The following is an 18,195-nucleotide window of genomic DNA, read 5'->3' as shown; positions in this document are numbered from 1 at the left end:
ATGCTGCAGAAATCCCTTCTCTGATCTGCTCTTTTAACTACAGTATTTATGTGGCTAGATTAGAGTGGTGCTGGAAAAGCACAGCAGTTCAGGCAGTATCTGAGGAACAGTAAAATCGACGTTTCGGGCAAAAGCCTTTCTGCAGTCCTTGTTTTTACCTATTTATGTGGCTAGTTCAGTTCAGATTCTTGACACTGATAATTGCCTAGACGATGACAGAGGGGGATTCAGTGATGGTAATGCCATTGAATGCCAAGGGGGAGATGATTAAATTCCTGCTTGTTGGAGATGGCACTTGTGAAGCACAAATGTTATTTGCCTTATTGTCTTGCTGTATATAGATACTGACTATTTTGGTGTCTGATGAGTTAAAAATGGTGATGGAGATGAAGCAGCTAAAGATGGTTGGGCCTCAGGAATGAAATGATTGACCTCCAGCAACCATTACCATCTTCCTCTGTGCAAGATATGACACCATCTAACAGCATTTTTGCCTGGCTCCTATTAATTCTAGTTTTGCTCCTTAGTGCTTTACTTATTCAAATACCGCTTTGAAATCAAGGGCAGTAACATTCAACAGCACCTTTGGAATTCAGCAGTTTTGTTCATGCTTGGATCAAGGTTACGGACTAGGGGTCCATGGCAGATTCCAAGTTGAATATCAGTGAGCAGTTAGTTACTTGACAGCACTGTCCTCACTCTGATGATGATCGAGAATAGAATGAGAGGGTGATAAATGACTGTGCTGGATTTGTCCTGTTTTCGTGCACAGGACATACAGTCATAGAGTCACACTGTACAGGAAAAGACCCTTCAGTTCAACCCATCCATACTGATTAGGTATCCTAAACTGATCTAGTCCCTTGGGCAATTTTCCACAGGTAATGTTCTGAAATAGGTTGGCTCAGAGTGCAGGTAGTTCTGGAGCTCATGTCTTCAATACAATTGCTGGAATATTGTTGGGACCCAGAGTCCTTGCAGTCTAGCACTTTTACACTGGCATCTGTAATGCTCAGGATCTCAGGAGGAGACCAAAATGGATCATTAACTCAGCACTGTGGTGGCTGAAATTGCTTCCAAATGCTTCAGCCTTGCTTTTTGCACTGTTGTTCTAGGCTGCCTTATCACTAAGGATGGGCATATTTATACTGCCAAATCTTTTTGTTCATTGTTTTATCATTTATCACCATTTGTGATTGAAAGTGGCAGAATTGCAGAGCTTAGGTCTGATCCATTGGTTGAGGAATCGTTTTGCTTTATCTACTGATGTCGCTCTTGCTTTTGGGCATGGAAGTGGTGCTGTGTTGTAGCTTCACCACCTGGATGTCTTATTCTTAAGCATGCCTAATGTTGTTTCAGGCATGCCCCACTACCCTAAAAGAAAACCAAGAACCACAGATTCTGGAAATCTGAAACAAAAACAGAAATTGCTGGACAGTATCAGCAGAGAAAAAGCAGAATCAACGTCTTCTTCAGTTCTTGCAATGAAGACTAAATGTTTCAAGAACATTCCAAGTAATTTTTGCATCTGCATGTTACCCTTCAGTGATTTATTGACCCTTTGTAATATCTACACCTCCAACCTCTTAGTGTTTAAGAAATATTCTTGATGTTGGATCCTCCTATCAAAATCTCACATTTTCCATATTATACTCTATCTACCGTGTTCTCACCCATTCACTAAGCCTTTCCAAATCCTCCTGAAAGCACTTTACATCTTTACCACAACGGTTCGCACTTAGCTTTGAGTCATCTGCAAATTTGGAACATTTGGTTCCTGTATGCAAGTCATTGAAAAATAAATGTACAGCTGAAGCCAAAGTGCTGATCCTTTTGGTATCCCACTAGTTACAGCCTGCCAATATGAAATAACTTACTTATTCCTACTCTGTTTCTGTCTGTTAATGAATTGTTAACGTGTGCCAGATATTACCTCTTATCCCATGTGCTTTAATAATTCTAATCAATCTCCTGTAGTGGACTCTATTAAAAGCCTTTTGAAAATCTAAATATAGTTCATTGATCACCTCCCCATTGTCTTATTTTCTAAGTGTCATCTTTAAAACCCTCTAACAAATTAATCAAATATGTTTTTCCATTTGCAAATCTATGCTGACAACACTAATGTGCTCCCAAATTCCCCAAGACACCCAAGAAAATTCACTTTGGGGCAACCAATTTGTGTAAAGTTGCCCCTGAAAGTTGAATGGAAGGGAGGGATCATCAATTGCTCCTCCAATCACAGTCTGGTTCCCTCCCACACTTGCTGCTAATTTGCTCATGAGTGTTGAGATCCAGTGGATAAGGTAAGTGTTGGCTCTCAGAGAATACCAGGGAAGAGACTGCATTTATTTGTAAATAATTCATTATTACCTAAGTGACTTTAAGTTTTTGTAGCGCTTTGTTAGCTGATTGTGTCTTTATTGACATGTTTGAAATTGTTCTTACTTCTTCACCTTCTCTCCCCACTTCCATATACACCTACTATTTATTTCTTCTCCCTTGGAGACTCTCTAACCCTCTTTCTCTGTTCCTTGTTTCCTATCAGTCTTCTCATCTTTCTTTGCAGTCTTCCTGTTTCCACCCTTTCCAGTATTTTACTAACTGTTGATTAGATTCTGTAAGCTTTGTCAAAACAGTCACAATGATTCCTGGTAGAGACATCAAGAACTACCTTGCAGGTGCTTTTTGTAGTGCATTTTAAGTTTGACTAGGCAGATCCTTACGGGCAGACTGTTGCTCCTGGTGACTGGAAGTTTGTAGTGAGGTGCAGACTGAGAAGGGCCATCCTGGTCAGATCTTTGAGGCCTTCAAAGTTGATTTTATTCTGTCACTGTTTCTGTTATCTCTGCTGTTTGAGGGCTAGGTGGATAGTGACAGTAGTTTGGATACAATGGAGATTATTGCTATGATACTCGGGTACAGTCCTTGCTTGGATAATGCAGCTATCCCTCCCTGTGCTCCCTTGCTTTTACAATGTCATAATCCAGTAGGTGCCAATGTTTGGATTGTGAATGTTGCCTCATATTCTTAATGTTAGAAGAGGGTGCTGTTGAGGTGGTCCAACTGTAGACCACACCCTGTAAATGGACTCCAGACTGCTATCACTATTTAATTAAAGCTTTTATAAAGTGGCTGATGGGGGATCTTCTTGAAATGGCACCTCCCAGTTAACTGAACTGCAACCTGGGTGTTTCTCTGAAGCTAGAAGACCTTTGAATGGCCCTTCAACTTTGAAAGCTCATCTGCTGTCCTGATGCCATGTCGAATAAGACTCATCACATGAGGATCTTAGCTTGCATCAGCTTCCCTGGACTTGAGTGCTGTGCCACAAACAAATCCAGCTCCTGTTTGCCACATCTATGGCAGAAACATAATCCAATAACTCTATGAATCTGCACATATTCAATTCACTGTCAATTGCATTTGGAATTATGATGAGCTAAGTAAGAAATGAATCAACAATGAATAAAGAGAGCAAAGGAACAAATGAGATCTGTTAAATACTAATGAAAGCATTGAGATTCTGACTGACTAGTTAGAAAAAAACTGTCAATGAAAGACAGGAGAAGGGAACAAATTAATTCACTTAAGTTATTTCAAAAAGGACCATTCAACATTTTGTTCTTCAAATAAAGAAATTTTCAGTGCTCACAATAGGGTTTTGAACAATACATTATATAATTTGTATTAAACTCACTCTCTAGATTATCTTTTCTTATATTTCAATATCTTAAGTGAGGGATAGCAATACAGTGAAACATGTAAATTACAGTCGCAGAAGGGTCTGGTATCAGCAGTAGTTTTTGTTTGCAGATGACATTTCAAAAGGACATTGCATGATCGGACAGCAGCTGCAGGATGAATTCAAACAGCTCGATACCAGCAGGAATAGCAATTGTTGGTAGAGTTAAGCTCCTAAACCAACAGGGATGGTTGATACTAGGAGGATTCAAACTCTGATTCTGGCAAAAATAGCAGGAACTGGGATAATTCAAACTCTGATAACAGAGTGAACGGGGCTGTTGGGAGAATTCCAGCTCTGATATTCAGGTTGCAAGGAGATTCAAGCCCATATGATGATACTAGACAAGTCAGATTCCAGCATCTCGTTAACTTCTAGGCAAGAAAATGACTGAATTAATCTAACTCCAGCTTTCATATTGATTCTTATAAGATCCTTGATTCTGAATTCAGGGTAATATTCTCCACACCTTTATAACTGTTGTTCTCTGGAATGAAGCTCAATGTTAAGTGAGGAAAACTGTATTAGGATCAGTATGTTCAATTCACCATCATGAATTATACACGCTTTGCTTTCATCTTTCCTAATATCTCAAAAGAGGTTACTTACCAACAACGTGTCTCTTCCACCCACAATGCTGAGACCAAGTCCAGAACGTCCTTTTGAAATTTCCAGGGTAGTTTCCTGTCCTGGGACTATTGGACATGTTGCTGGATCTGGTACCACTCCAGATGTTGATATGTTATCTTTATAACATGACAATTTCATGTGATTAAACAGTAGATAGTTCAGAAAGTTAGAATCAGGCCCAGAATTAAATAAGCATAGCCTACGCTCCACAAACAGTGGGCTGTGAGTTGGTCATAGAAATGAACATGCAATCAGCAACTTGAATTCTACATGACTACTTTAGTAATAAATCTTTAAAGAAAAGCTATATTGCTTAATACTAAGGCAATCACAAAGGGAACAATTCTAAAATGAATAATTACTCATCCATAGCTCAAATTTAAATTTTTGTTTTAAGATTATAAGATATTGATAGATAATGAAGGTCATTGTAATATATCAGCCCTAAAAGATATAACATCCACTGTGGCATCCAAATGTTACCTTTCTTTTGTTTCTTTTGCAATTGTTAATACACTTTCTGGAAAGATACTTCACACATTAATCACTGTGTGTGTGAAGAAAAGTTCCTAACATTGATCCTTTTTATTACTTTGATTACGTGCTCCTATTCTATGCCTCTAGTTTAATTTAAGGTAATAATTAGGGCTAATATTTTCCATACCTTTAACCATTTTAAATATCTTATAAGGTACTGACTCTGGGCAAAGGACTTCGCTGTTCATCTCTGAAAGCAGCAAAGCAGCAGTACTACTGATCGAGCTGGCCAAATTCGAAATTTCATTGTTGTTCAACTAAATCTGTGGCAAATGGTGAGGGATCCAACAAAAAGGAAAAACCTACTTGAACGCGACCTCATTAATCTACTTGTTGCAGCTATGGCTTCCAATGACATTTACGTAGGGGTGACCACCACATAGTCATTGTGGACAGGAAGTAGTAAATGAGAGAGAATTCGATCACATCGGTCAATTCAAAATTGGGCATCTACGAGGTGCTGTGGGCCTTCAGGAGCAGAAGAATTGGACTCCAACATAATCTGTAATCTCAATGCTTGGCATATTCCACCACTCTATCGTTATTATTCAGCCAGGAGATCGACTCCGGTTCCCTGAAGAGTGCAGGAGAACATGCCAGCAGTAGCACCAGATGTACCCAAAAATGAGGTGTCAACCATGTGAAACTATAGCACAGGACCACTTGCACACCAAACAGCAGAAGTAGCAGATACACTAACTGATTCCATAAGCAATGGATTAGATCTAAGCTTGACAGTCCTGATCCATCTAACAAAGGCACAAATCGTGAGTGTGATGGAACACTCCTCATTTGCTGGGACGGGCACAGCTCTAACAACACTCAGGAAGCTCAAGCCTCCTGCTTTACGAGCAACCCATCCACCACTTACAACATTCTATACATTCACTAGTAAATCACATTTGGCGGCAATGTGCACTAAGTAATTCACCAAGCCTCCAACAACAACTACAAAACACACAACCTCTCCCATTGAGAAGCACAAGGACAACTCGTAAGTTCCCTTCCACGCAACACATCATTTTGACTTTAAACTAAATCATAATTTCCTCACTGCTGCAGGGGTAAACTTCTGAAACTCCATCGTAGCAACTCTCTGGATGTCCCTGCATCACAAGGACTGCAGTTATTCAAGAAAGCAGTTCATCACTACCATCTTCAGCACAACGAATGAACACTGGTCCAGCCAACAACATCCACATTACATGAACAAATTAAGAACAAAGTAAGATCACTTGTCAGCTTTCTTCTTTTCAGGTCATTGAACACAAGTCTACATGGTCTTTTCCCATAAATTGGATATTAGTATTAGTCTCATAGCTGTTCTCCATGTACTTTCAGTATTTGAACATCTCCCTTGTAATTTGGTGGTCTGATAATGGTTATAGTATTCGAGATATAATTTATTCAGCACCATATAGTTCAATCATTTCATTTTCAGATTCATAGATTATTAAATTATTAGGCAAAACTATAGCATATTAACTTTTTGACAATTGCTCAAAAGTGGTTGAACATATTTAGCATGAATTTACCAAGATTTTCAAAATTGATTTCAGCACTATTCATGGAATACTTGTATAATTCTTTTTCCTTTCTACGTGTAGCACTTTCATTAGATCTTATTACAAGCACTTTCTGTCAGAGGGGTGAGATTCTGCCATGTATTGTGCTGTAAATTGTCACATAGCTACAGATTAGCCTTCCATTTAGAATTGAAATGGTAATTCGAGATGATATTTTATGCAATACAACAAGCAATGTTTAAGAGGTACTTACTGTGATCCAAGACCTCTGCGTCTGTGTTAAGATATGAAGGTGGTGGTACCAGAGATGGCTGTGGGGACTGGTCCTGACAACTGACCGTTAACTTCACTGTTCCTTTTACATTTTTGAGAAGGTTGATGGCCTATAACCAGAACAAAACATCCTGATTAAAATGTGTCATATCTGGTTTCAATCAACTTAAAATGCAAAAGGATGGGAAATCAGATCGGTCATCTTTGTTAATTTGAAATATCAACTATCTGACATCACTTACCACCTCCAGCTGGATCATGACTCCAGAATCTAACATCAGGCCATCGCTGTAACTGACCTAATCTGCTCAGGAGATCATCTTTGGTGCAACCTAACTGCGCAGCCCAATTCCGTAGACCCAGCATGAACTTTATGCCCAAGATGAAATATAAAAAGACTTTCTTGTCCACCCAGAGTGATGACAGAGAGTCCCCCTCTCCTCATCTTCCAGGTTGCCAGACTCATCATTTAACAAATCATCTTCTGTCATCTCTACCAATCCTAATCATGTTTTCCACTCCACTCAGCATTAGCTGTGGTTTAGATGGTAGCACACTTGATTGTGAGTTGAGGTCCAATTCCAAGACTTAAAGTGTAAAATTTAAGGCTGACACTCCAGTGCAGATACCTTAAGTGGAGATGGACATAAAAGAGCCATAACACGATTTCAAAGAAGAGTAGGGAAGTTAACCTCTCTCCTTTGAACATTCCTAAGGGCTGTTTTCTAAACAGCAGGCTGGTCCACTCTTTAAGAAACGATGAGAATGAATCATGTGGAGGAAAGTAGAAATCAGACAACTTTTGCATGAATTATATTGCCTGGGGATGCTAATCAATTAAAATATAATAATCAGTAAACAAGCAAACTTCAAATGAATCATGTGATTACCTTTTCTGGAGGTTGTGACACTACGTTTTCATCATCCACAGCCAGAATTCTATCGCCGACTTTTATTCTTCCATCCTAACAAGATAAATTGCAAAGAAGTTATTAACTAAACTTTTTTAACATAATCATGTGCTCCAGATTTTTCAGTTGGAATACAGTGACATTATCAGTGTTTAATACTATTAAGGTGTAAACTGAGTATCAAAAATAGATAAATTTGGAAATCAAAAATTGTCTGATTTCCACTTTCCTCCACATGCTTCATTCCCATGGTTTCTTACTGAGAAACTTGGCATTGAAATAGATAACGGAAGTGAAGTTGCAGTACTTAGAGTCATAGAGATGTACAACATGGAGACAGACCCTTAAGTCCAACCTGTCCATGCCGACCAGCTATCCCAACCCAATCTAGTCCCACCTGCCAGCACCCGGCCCATATCCCTCCAAACCCTTCCTATTCATATATACATCCAAATGCCTCTTAAATGTTGCAATTGTACCAGCTTCCACCAGTTCCTCTGGCAGCTCATTGCATACACATACCACTCTCTGTGCGAAAAGGTTGCCCCGTAGGTTTCTTTTATATCTTTCCCCTCTCACCATAAACCTATGCCCTCTAGTCCTGGACTCCCTGACCCCAGGGAAAAGACTTTGTCTATTTATCCTATCCATGCCCCTCATGATTTATAAACCACTATTAAGTCACCCCTCAGCCTCCGACACTCCAGGGAAAACAGCCCCAGTCTGTTCAGCCTCTCCCTGTAGCTCAAATCCTCCAATCCTGGCAACATCTTTGTGAATCTTCTCTGAACCCTTTCAAGTTTCACAACATCTTTCTGATAGGAAAGAGATCAGGATTGCATGCAATATTCCAACAGTGGCCGAACCAATGTCCTGTCTAGTCGCAACATGACCTCCCAACTCCTGTACTCAATACCCTGACCAATAAAGGAAAGCACACCAAACGCCTTCTTCACTATCCTATCTATCTGTGACTCCACTTTCAAGGAGCTATAAAGCTGCACTCCAAGGTTCTTTGTTCAGCAAACACTACCTAGGACCTTACCGTTAAGTGTATAAGTCCTGCTAAGATTTGCTTTCCCAAAATGCAGCACCTCGCATTTATCTGAATTAAACTCCATCTGCCACTTCTCAGCCCATTGGCCCATCTGGTCAAGATCCTGTTGTAATCTGAGGTAGCCCTCTTCACTGTCCACTACACCTCCAATTTTGGTGTCATCTGAAAACTTACTAACTGTATCTCTTATGCTCGCATCCAAATCATTCATGTTAATGACAAAAAATAGAGGACCCAGCACCGATCCTTGTGGCACTCCACTGGTTACAGGCCTCCAGTTTGCAAAACAACCCTCCACCACCACCCTCTGTCTTCTACCTTTCAGACAGTTCTGTATCCAAATGGCTAGTTCTCCCTGTATTCTGTGAGATCTAACCTTGCTAATCAGTCTCCCGTGGGGAACCTTGTCGAACGCCTTACTAAAGTCCATATAGATTACATCTACTGCTTTGCCCTCATCAATCCTCTTTGTTATTTCCTCAAAAAACTCAATCAAGTTTGTGAGACATGATTTCCCATCCACTTCATATCAACCGAACTCATTAGAAAAAGTAGGACTGATTCATTCAAGCGTAAATTAATTTTTAATAGTACTTTCTATTTTAATTAGTGACAGCCAAATGAAAATCTACTTGCAAAAGTGTATAGCCACTTTTCTCTAGATGTTAATTACTGAAAACTCTCAACTTTTTAAAAGGTTTTCTTTCTGTCCTTTGTTATCTTGTTCTTAATCCTATTTTTATTTCCTTCTCTTTAATTATCATTCTATATCTGATTTCTTATTCTGTACCTGTACCATAATATGATGGAATGAATTGCTTATCTTACCATTCGGGTTTGAAGACGCGGGTGTTGTATACATTAGAATTTAGAAGAATTAGAGTCAATCTTATTGAAACAAATAAGTCTCTGAGGAATAGACTGGGCGCACATGAGGAATGGGTTTTCTGTTGAAGGGCATTGGAAGTAGGGCAAAAGTTTAGAAATGTAATAGAAAAATTTCTACTCCCTTGTTTGATTAAAGCAATCGTGAGAAAGTTGAAAAAATATAATGTAAATGAAAAAAATAAGATTCTTGTGGTGAGAAAAGGTTTTTTGATTTATCCCTTAGGATTTAAATATGAGATCCCTATCTTATTAAAGAGCCATGATGACCCTCTTTCCATGAATTTGCACTGCATTATTATCTAACTCATCTCACTTCAACACATCTCTCAAATCTCCTCTCATTCTTTGAGAAACTAGACAGTGCCAATTCCTGACAGGAAAGTCAGACTGCTGCTTTTCAGCACATTCAGACAACTCTATCTTCACCACATTTTCCCTGCATGTTTCATTGACACCCTACACTTTCAATCTTTGTCCATACAAATATCATTGCCAAACCACCAGCTTTACCATATCATCATGCCTGTTTTTGAATCAACTCTCAAACCATTTCAGCCTTTCAGGACTCTGGGACACTTATGACTAGCATGCTTCAGCCAGATCATTATGTATGCAAACACAACTCACAAACCTGTGTGGATGCATTTTTGCGGCTCTAAGCTTAATTTCTTGATTATCACTCACTTTGCAGTTACATGGAAGCTGCTAGCCTCTCTGCATTGCATTGCATTGCATTTTAGTGAATTGGTTCTCCAGAGGTGACTTACAAGCTGCCAGCATTTCTGGCTCAGAATTGTTTCAGCACAGTGGAAGAGACAGGTGACTTTTCACAGTTCGGAGTATGGAACATCAAAGGTTCAACATGTTACTGTATGGCACTGTATTCTGTGACTGTCAGGGGACACTGCCATAGTTAGATACGGGGCTTGTCCAATTACAGGACAGGCTATTGCCCACAGTCAATCAGGCTATTGCTCAGTACTACCAGACTCCATGATGCATATTCTTACAGTCCGAGATTGGGTTCTAAGTCCAGCAGGTCCTTTGCAATCAGTCTATGAATCATTAATAAGTCAGCTGAGGTGCTGAGCAGAAATAGGCCATTGAGTCTGCTCTGCCATTCAATAGATCATGGCTAATTTGATAATCCCCAACTCCACCTTCCTATCTTTCCTCATAACCATTGATTCTCTTACTAATTAAAAATCTGTTTACCTCAACCTTGAACAGACTCAATGGCCTCGCCTTAAAACCCTCTGTGGTAAAGAATTCCACAGTTTAATGGTGATGTCTTGCCAAGTCAGTCAGGGTATTGTGCTACTGGGTGGGTGGGGTGGGGGCGGGGGGTGGAGTGGGGAGGGGGTGGGTGTTGGGCATTAATAGTCAGGGAGCTTATCAGAGGTCAGTCTGTACAGTGCTGAGAAAAGTAGAAAGACAGCAATCAAGATTGAAGGGTGTGATTTTATAAAGCAGGATGAGAGGCTGTGAGGGTGAAGAGTCCCAATTATTATGGTCTCAACATGGGAAGGGTACGGCTTTCTTCCTTCAATGTTCTTTATGTCTATGAATCATTATCCTACCTGAAATTCTACAATCTCTGCACCATCCTGATATTTATCTGATATGTAGGTCTAGTTCTTTGGCTATAACTCAGACAAAACATGCCATTCCTCTGACTTCTTCTACATACAACCCCCTTGCCTATCCCCTCACAATGGTTGGCCATGGCTTCAGCTACTTAGATTACATGAAATTTCCTCCATAAACTCTCTTTCTTTCTCTCTTTTTTAGGAATCTATTTAAACACATCTCTCCAACCAAACTCTCCATCAGTCATCACTTTAAACTATATTTTCTTGTTAAAGGTGAAGCACAAATGCAGGCGGTTTTTGTGGACACATCGATTGGAGAATGGCAGCAACACGGAAAGTAACACTATAGAATTTATATTAAATTTCCAAGGTTTTTGAACTAAACTTTCGAACTGATTGGACAGCATATCTCAGAAGTCATTTCCTTGATTGAATTCTGGTGTATGGTGTGAAACCACCTGTGGTAGTCTTACACGTGATGTAGTTGTGGCAAATTAGTTTTAGCTGCTGTGGAACTTAAAAAAAATCCTTGTCAGTGTTGTTGCATTTTGTTAACATTGAAAGTGATTTTTAACAATTGTAAAAGAAATACCTGTTCATACAATACAAAAGCAAATTACAGCAGATGCTGCAAATCTAAAATATTAGGATTCAATGCCACACCTCCAACCTGCCTGGATAATCAGCAAGTATTTGAAATGTGAAATTTCTGTAAACCAATTTCTTACCTTTATTGCTGCTCCATTGTCAGTAAGGCTTTTAATGATGACACCTTCACTTGTGTTATCTTCACTGATAGCTAGACCAAGTCCACTCTGATCCTATAAATTGGATTTAAAAAATCAATATTTTGCAGCTGGAGTCCTTTGAGTGTTCGTCACCTGGCAATGCAGTGAATCATCTTTAATTTGTCAAATGATACACTATAGATCTTCCCAATGGCTCAGTTGATTTCCAGTGGAAATATGTCTTAAAATTCAAAAGGCCTATGTGAAATCTGTCATGACAGTGATGAAATTATGGACCACTGATTTCTTAACTACATCAGTTGATTTTAATGCCCGGGACCTTCAAGGAATAAAATGAGTTTATTAAGACGAGAAAAACTGACATAAGGTGGTCACAGCAATCAGCTAATGTTTTACATTCGCAAAGTTTTGTGAGATTAAGAAAATCATCTGACATATATTGAAAACTAACCCACCCAGTCACATATGAAGAAACCCTCAACTTCTACTTTATTTTACAGGAAGAAGAATTGTCTACAATTATTAAGCTTGGGAATAAGAAACTCAGACATTGGAATAAACTATATTTCAAGGAGCAGTATTCAGGCAAAGAGGAAGAGATGATTTCATGACTGGAACAAACTGGAGCAAGTCCTCTCTCTAAGCATCTCAAGAAGAAGTGCCCAGTGACAGAGTTCATTAAAAAGAAGCATCAAAACAGCAAGAACTGAAAGGACAACAAAATACTTCCTATTGCTGAAGACACAAGACAAAACAGTGGTGTCAAGTTAAAATCTCAATACTCAAAGGACATCCAAAGGACTTAAAACTATATATGCCTTTCATTTTCCTTTCATTAAATGCACTACCCTCTTTAACTTGGGAAATGTGTGTATGTATGCTTAACACACATCTTTTGTATTTTTCTCAAGATTAGCGATAATAAAACTGAGCTTTCTTTCACTCAAACCTTACTGATACAATTGGCATTAACTACACTTTTTATTTGTAAGAGGTATCGCTTCGTGCTGAAAAGGACATGGATCTTTGTCACAGTATCTCTCACCTTTCCTCACCTGGTCATAACAAATTTGTGTTGTTAGCTGATCTCAGCAATGACAGCAATAGAAGTACTACAGTTGCTCTATCAGTCCATGAACTCAGTTGGTGCAGTGGGCAAGATAAGGACGCAGAATGAACTGGGTTTTAATTCTTGTCCACCATCCAGTCTACTGCCAAAGAGAATGCATGGACACAGCTCAGTTGGAAACAGGACTGAGATGAGCTTGCATGCCTTTCTTTGAAAACTGAACAATGCACCAGCACTCTTGAGCTTGTATATGAAGAATGGCTGAAGGATGAAGTGCCTTCTAGCCATTTGTGAAAATGGAACTTTTTGAGTGGAAACTAGTGATTTATGGACATGGGAAGGAAAATATTATTACAGAGAAACCTCAATTATCCGAATATCAATTATCCGAATTTCGGCTTATCCAAAGGAGATCTCAAGATCCCGATAGAAACAATACATCAAAGATGTGTATCCAACACTGACCGTGTCTTTTGTTTACAATGATTAAAAATGAACTCAGCTTACTGAAATGCTGCTGAGAACAGTCCTGGGCATCGATGGGAGCCCAGGCACCGTCTCCAAATGACTAACCACCCACTGTCTCTCTCTTTCTCCCCACACTTTTCCTGGAGTTCTACACAGGCATGTACCCTAACCCCCCCTTCCTCTGATAATCTCTCTAACATTTTGCTGTACAGGGCAATGGTGGAACTTGTCAAAAAGTTGCAATGAAACGTTGTGTGTGTGTTGCTGCGTGTGTGTGTGCGTACTATTTTGAGACTCACCCCCCCAAAGACAGCAGCAGTCTTACTGTTGGTGTCCAGTCCAGCTGCCCCGGGGTGGGGGGAGGATGGGTGGGCGGGGGTGGGGAGAGGCGGGGGGGGGGGGGGGGGTGCAGAATGTGGTGGGAGTGGATGGGGGCAGGGTAGGGGCAGACAGGTGACAAGGTTGGAGAGGGTTGTGGGGCGGACAGGGGCACGGATTGTGGGTGGGGGCAGTGGTGGACAGAAGGCATGGTTGGATGGGTTTGGGGGTGGGTGGTGGGCGACATGGTTGGGGGTGGTGTGGTGTGGACTGGGGTCAGAGGTGAGATTGGATGGCGGATGGGGTTGGGCGGGATCTCGTGCACGGTGTGCTACTGCTTTGTCTCCTGAAAGGGGAGGTAACTTAGCACGTGCTCGCTTTGTCAATCCATTAAATTGATGGTTGGGGGAGGGTTGCTATAGCAATGCTTCAGGTCCCTTAAACACATGGGTGTGCTGCTCAGAAACAAACCCTGAGACAGAGAGAGGGAGCAAGGCAGGCAAAGCGAGGAAAAAGGAAACTTCAGAAAACTCTGAGAGGCACTGAATCCATTAACTGAATAATCAATTATCCAAACGAAAGAGTGGCCACCCACCTCGTTCAGATAATCAAAGCTCCTCTGTATTTCTAAACATGAAAAGCATCCACCATTTATTAAAGTAAAAACTGATTTATTATTTATCAACTTTTGTCACACTGGTAAATGTATTACATGATTTTGTTAAAGACTGATTAAAAATAATGAAAAATGTAGATATGACACAGTGATGATTATTCTTACCACATATTGTATTCCACGTTAGTTAGATAAATGCTATATCAGTACTTGAGGCTTCAACTAAAATCAACTCTAACAATTAGAAACTGCAATTAGCAGATTTAACACAGGAGTGGCACTGAGAGGAAAGGGAAACAGTAGCAGCTGGCGTCCTTTTTGACAGATGACAAACAGCTACATATGGTTAGCAATGCCAGTCAGTTACTATGGCAATGAACCTTCTTTTGGATCCACCAGCAAATTTATAAGTTGTGTTTTCTGATGTATCACCCACTTGTGTCCATATATTAAAATTTTATGATACATGGGCTTCTTAAAGTATATTGTTTATTATGTATCTAAAATAAAAATATATTGTGGAAGACCAAATGCACTTTTCTGAAAGGAAGATCTCTTTTGCAGTCACATTTGACATTATCTCCCCCTCTGAAGGTGTATGGAGCTAAGGTTTTTCACCTTTGTTTCCTACTCTTTGTCTGCAAATGATATATTTCAAAAACTAATATATGGATTTCAGTAAAATTTACCATACAATAAAGAACTGATTAGTTGTTTTCAGAAAAGATGTAGATCTAGATCCTGGAACTTGTGACATGGAAGATAAGGTAAACTGACTTTTTCTTTTTTAAGGTTGGGAGTTGTTTATTGAAAATGCTGTTTGTGTTAGAAAATTGAAAGTTGTTTCAGTTGCTGTGATGGAATTGTTTTCTACAGCTGTCAAGATGTAAGCAGAGTTTTCACAGCAGCTTGCTGATGTGGTTGGGAGTGAAGTCACCTCAGAGAAATTTAAGTTCTGCATAAAAAGATGTTTTTCTCGGTTTGTAGCACGTCTATGAGACAGTAGGCAGCTCAGGAAGATCTGCATAATTGTAATAACATTGAGTAAACAGAACATAATGGAGTTATGTTTTCTACCAAGTGCCCTCTTCACTCATTCACAACAAATGTTTACATAAATGTGTTCTGTTGCCAGCTTTCTCAAGTTAGTTTTATTCCTTTTTGCCAGCTCTCAAATATGGATGGTCATTGCCAATTTATTTACTGTTCATGCAATCTGTTCTTTTTGTTGCTGATTTCATGTGGCTCCACCTGGCACAGACATCAACAAACAATCACTCTGAACATCCCATTACTCAAGCCCACAAAGCAGCCCTTGGTTATAAGAATGCTCCAGTATCTGCCTATAGATACATGTATGAATTTTGTTCCCTTTCCCAATTTTATTGCCCTGTTACCCCTATATCTTTCTCTCGTACATGCTTTTAATAGATTCAGATACATTTTAGAATTTCAGAATTGAAGACAAGTTTTCAGCACGTTCAAACTTCTTTCTTCAAGTGTTGTCATCTGGTTAAATGTAATTCATGCACAAGTTTTAACTTGCACCACTAGTTTTCTCCCTGCACACAAACAGCTCTGCACCTGGAGCTAAGCATAATGATGACAAAAAGCAAACCCTGAAAACTAGATGCCAATAGCAGTCTTTCATTTGTAAATGCAAGTGTAAATCCTGTTTCTAACTACATGAATATAAACTGCACCGAATGTCAGACACACTTCCTAATTACTTCTGTACTCTTAACAAATGAACTGAAATTCTGCAAACAGAAAACAAATTGCATTGGATTGACAATCTTTTCGCACAAAGTGGAATATTTGACACAGCTGACTTGATGAGAGCTCATAAGTTCCAGTTGACAGCTGGTGTTTAATTCAGACTTCAAATCCAGAAACTCCCGAAGGAATTTGAAGAATGCACATCCTAAATAACATTTCAACATCAAATTTTGAATTCTAACCATGCATTTCATGTTGTAAATGCTTCACCCTCATTCCAGTAGATTTAAAACAGAGATAAAGTGCAATTACTTCCAGCAAAGTGTCATGAATCACTATGGCAGATTGCTTGCTTAGAAATTCACAACCACAGAATGCATGGATATGGGATACTGAGCAAATCTGAGGAGGAGATAGACAGGTTTTAATTAGTAATAGTTTGAAAGGTTATGTTTATCGTTAACTCTTTCTGGTTTAGTGCACATGGATGAAGTATGTCACAAATTGTGCAGACTAACTCTGTTGTGCTCATTAAATTCTCCTTGAATTCCAAGACTTTGTGATCATTCTTAACTTTGAGCTTTGGACACTTAAAAGCAATCGACTGGTTCCAGTTCTAATGACTGGAACTCTGGGAATTCAAATCTGAGCTCTGCATTCACATTTCTTATTGAGGAGACATATTGTTGCTCGACTAGTCATTCAAAGACCAAGGTAATATTCTGGGGGCCCAGTTGATATCATACAATGACAGATAGTGGAGTTTGAATTTAAGAAAATTTGGAATTAAAAATCTAATGGTGACCATGAACCATTGATTTTTTTCCCTAAATTCTGGTTCATTCATGACCTTTAAGGAAGTAAAACTGCTGTCTTTATCTCTCTGCCCTGTATATGACTCCAGATCCATATCAATCTGGTTGACTCTTAAATGCCCTCTGAAATGGGCCAGTCATTCAGTTTCAACCAACAACAAACAGCTCAAAAGAATGAAACTGCACAGATTACCTGGCATGGATGGAGATACTGAAAAAAAAGGCAAATTCAGCTCTATCAATACTGCAAATTCCTCCAAACCAATATCTGGGGGCTAGTATCTAAATTGGGAGAATTGTCTCACAGAGTAGTCAAGCAACTGCCTGACATTGTCTGTAAGGTTTAATGCCACGAGTATGACTATGTCCGAGACAACACAATCACCATCACTGAGAATGCCCTGTCTCATTGACAAGACGGACCCTAAGGAGGTAGCGGAACAGTGATATACAGTCAAGAGGAAATTGCCCCGGGCATCCTCAACATTCACGCTGGCTGCCAGGAAGTCCCAGGTCAAACGTGGGCAGGGAAACCTGCCGATTACCAGTACTGGTGAGTCAGTACTTCTGAATATTGAACACCACTTGGAGGAAGCACTGAAGGTAGAAAGGGTACAGAAAATATTCTGGGTGGGGAAGTTCAAGATCCACTACACTGAGTGGCTTAGCAGCAATACTGGCTCAGCCGGTCGAGGAGGAAGTCTCCAGCATCATATATGCCAGTGTTCAGAATATTCAATTCACTCCATAGGATGTTTGGAAATGGCTGAAGGCAACAGATACTGCAAAGGATACGGGTGCTGACAAGATTTTGGCATTGGTACTGAGCATTTGTATTCCAGAACTAGCCTGCTCCTAGCTAAGCTGTGCCAATACAGCTACAAGAATGCCATCTATCTGACAATGCCAAAAATTGCCCAAGTATGTCCTGCACACAAAAACTAACCTAGTCAATTACTACCCCATCAGTCTACTCTTGATCATTAGTAAAGTGATGCAAGAGGTCATTAACATGCCAATCATTAACATTCCTAGCAACGTCTAGAGGCTAGTACCTTAACTGGGAGAACATCTTGCTTAATTACAACCTGCTCATGAGCAATCACTTTAGATTTCACCAGCAACACCTATCTCCTGACCTCATTACAGCCTTGGTCCAAGTATGGACAAAAGAGCAGAGTTCCAGAAGTGAAGTCAGAGTGATTGTCCTTGACATCAAGACTGCATTTGACCTAGTGTGGCTTCAAGGAGCACTAGCAAAACTGGAGTAAGTGGGAAATCT

The 18,195-nt window shown here is 39.8% G+C and overlaps 1 protein-coding gene across 5 annotated transcripts in view; it reads right to left on the bottom strand.

The window, feature by feature from the left end:
• The window catches only part of patj (PATJ crumbs cell polarity complex component), a 390,366-nt gene that overhangs the window by 68,648 nt on the left and 303,523 nt on the right, over window positions 1-18,195 (bottom strand). For all 5 annotated transcript variants that reach the window (XM_072574241.1, XM_072574240.1, XM_072574242.1 and 2 more), the window contains 4 exons: window positions 11,888-11,980; window positions 7,602-7,676; window positions 6,692-6,821; window positions 4,355-4,491 (listed from right to left, as the gene is read on the bottom strand). In XM_072574241.1, coding sequence (XP_072430342.1) covers window positions 4,355-4,491; window positions 6,692-6,821; window positions 7,602-7,676; window positions 11,888-11,980 — 435 coding nt within the window. The remainder of the gene's footprint in view (window positions 1-4,354; window positions 4,492-6,691; window positions 6,822-7,601; window positions 7,677-11,887; window positions 11,981-18,195) is intronic.

This window comes from Chiloscyllium punctatum, chromosome 7, assembly GCF_047496795.1.
Source record: "Chiloscyllium punctatum isolate Juve2018m chromosome 7, sChiPun1.3, whole genome shotgun sequence".
Classification (NCBI taxonomy): domain Eukaryota; kingdom Metazoa; phylum Chordata; class Chondrichthyes; order Orectolobiformes; family Hemiscylliidae; genus Chiloscyllium; species Chiloscyllium punctatum.
This window is presented reverse-complemented; position numbering and strand designations above follow the sequence as displayed.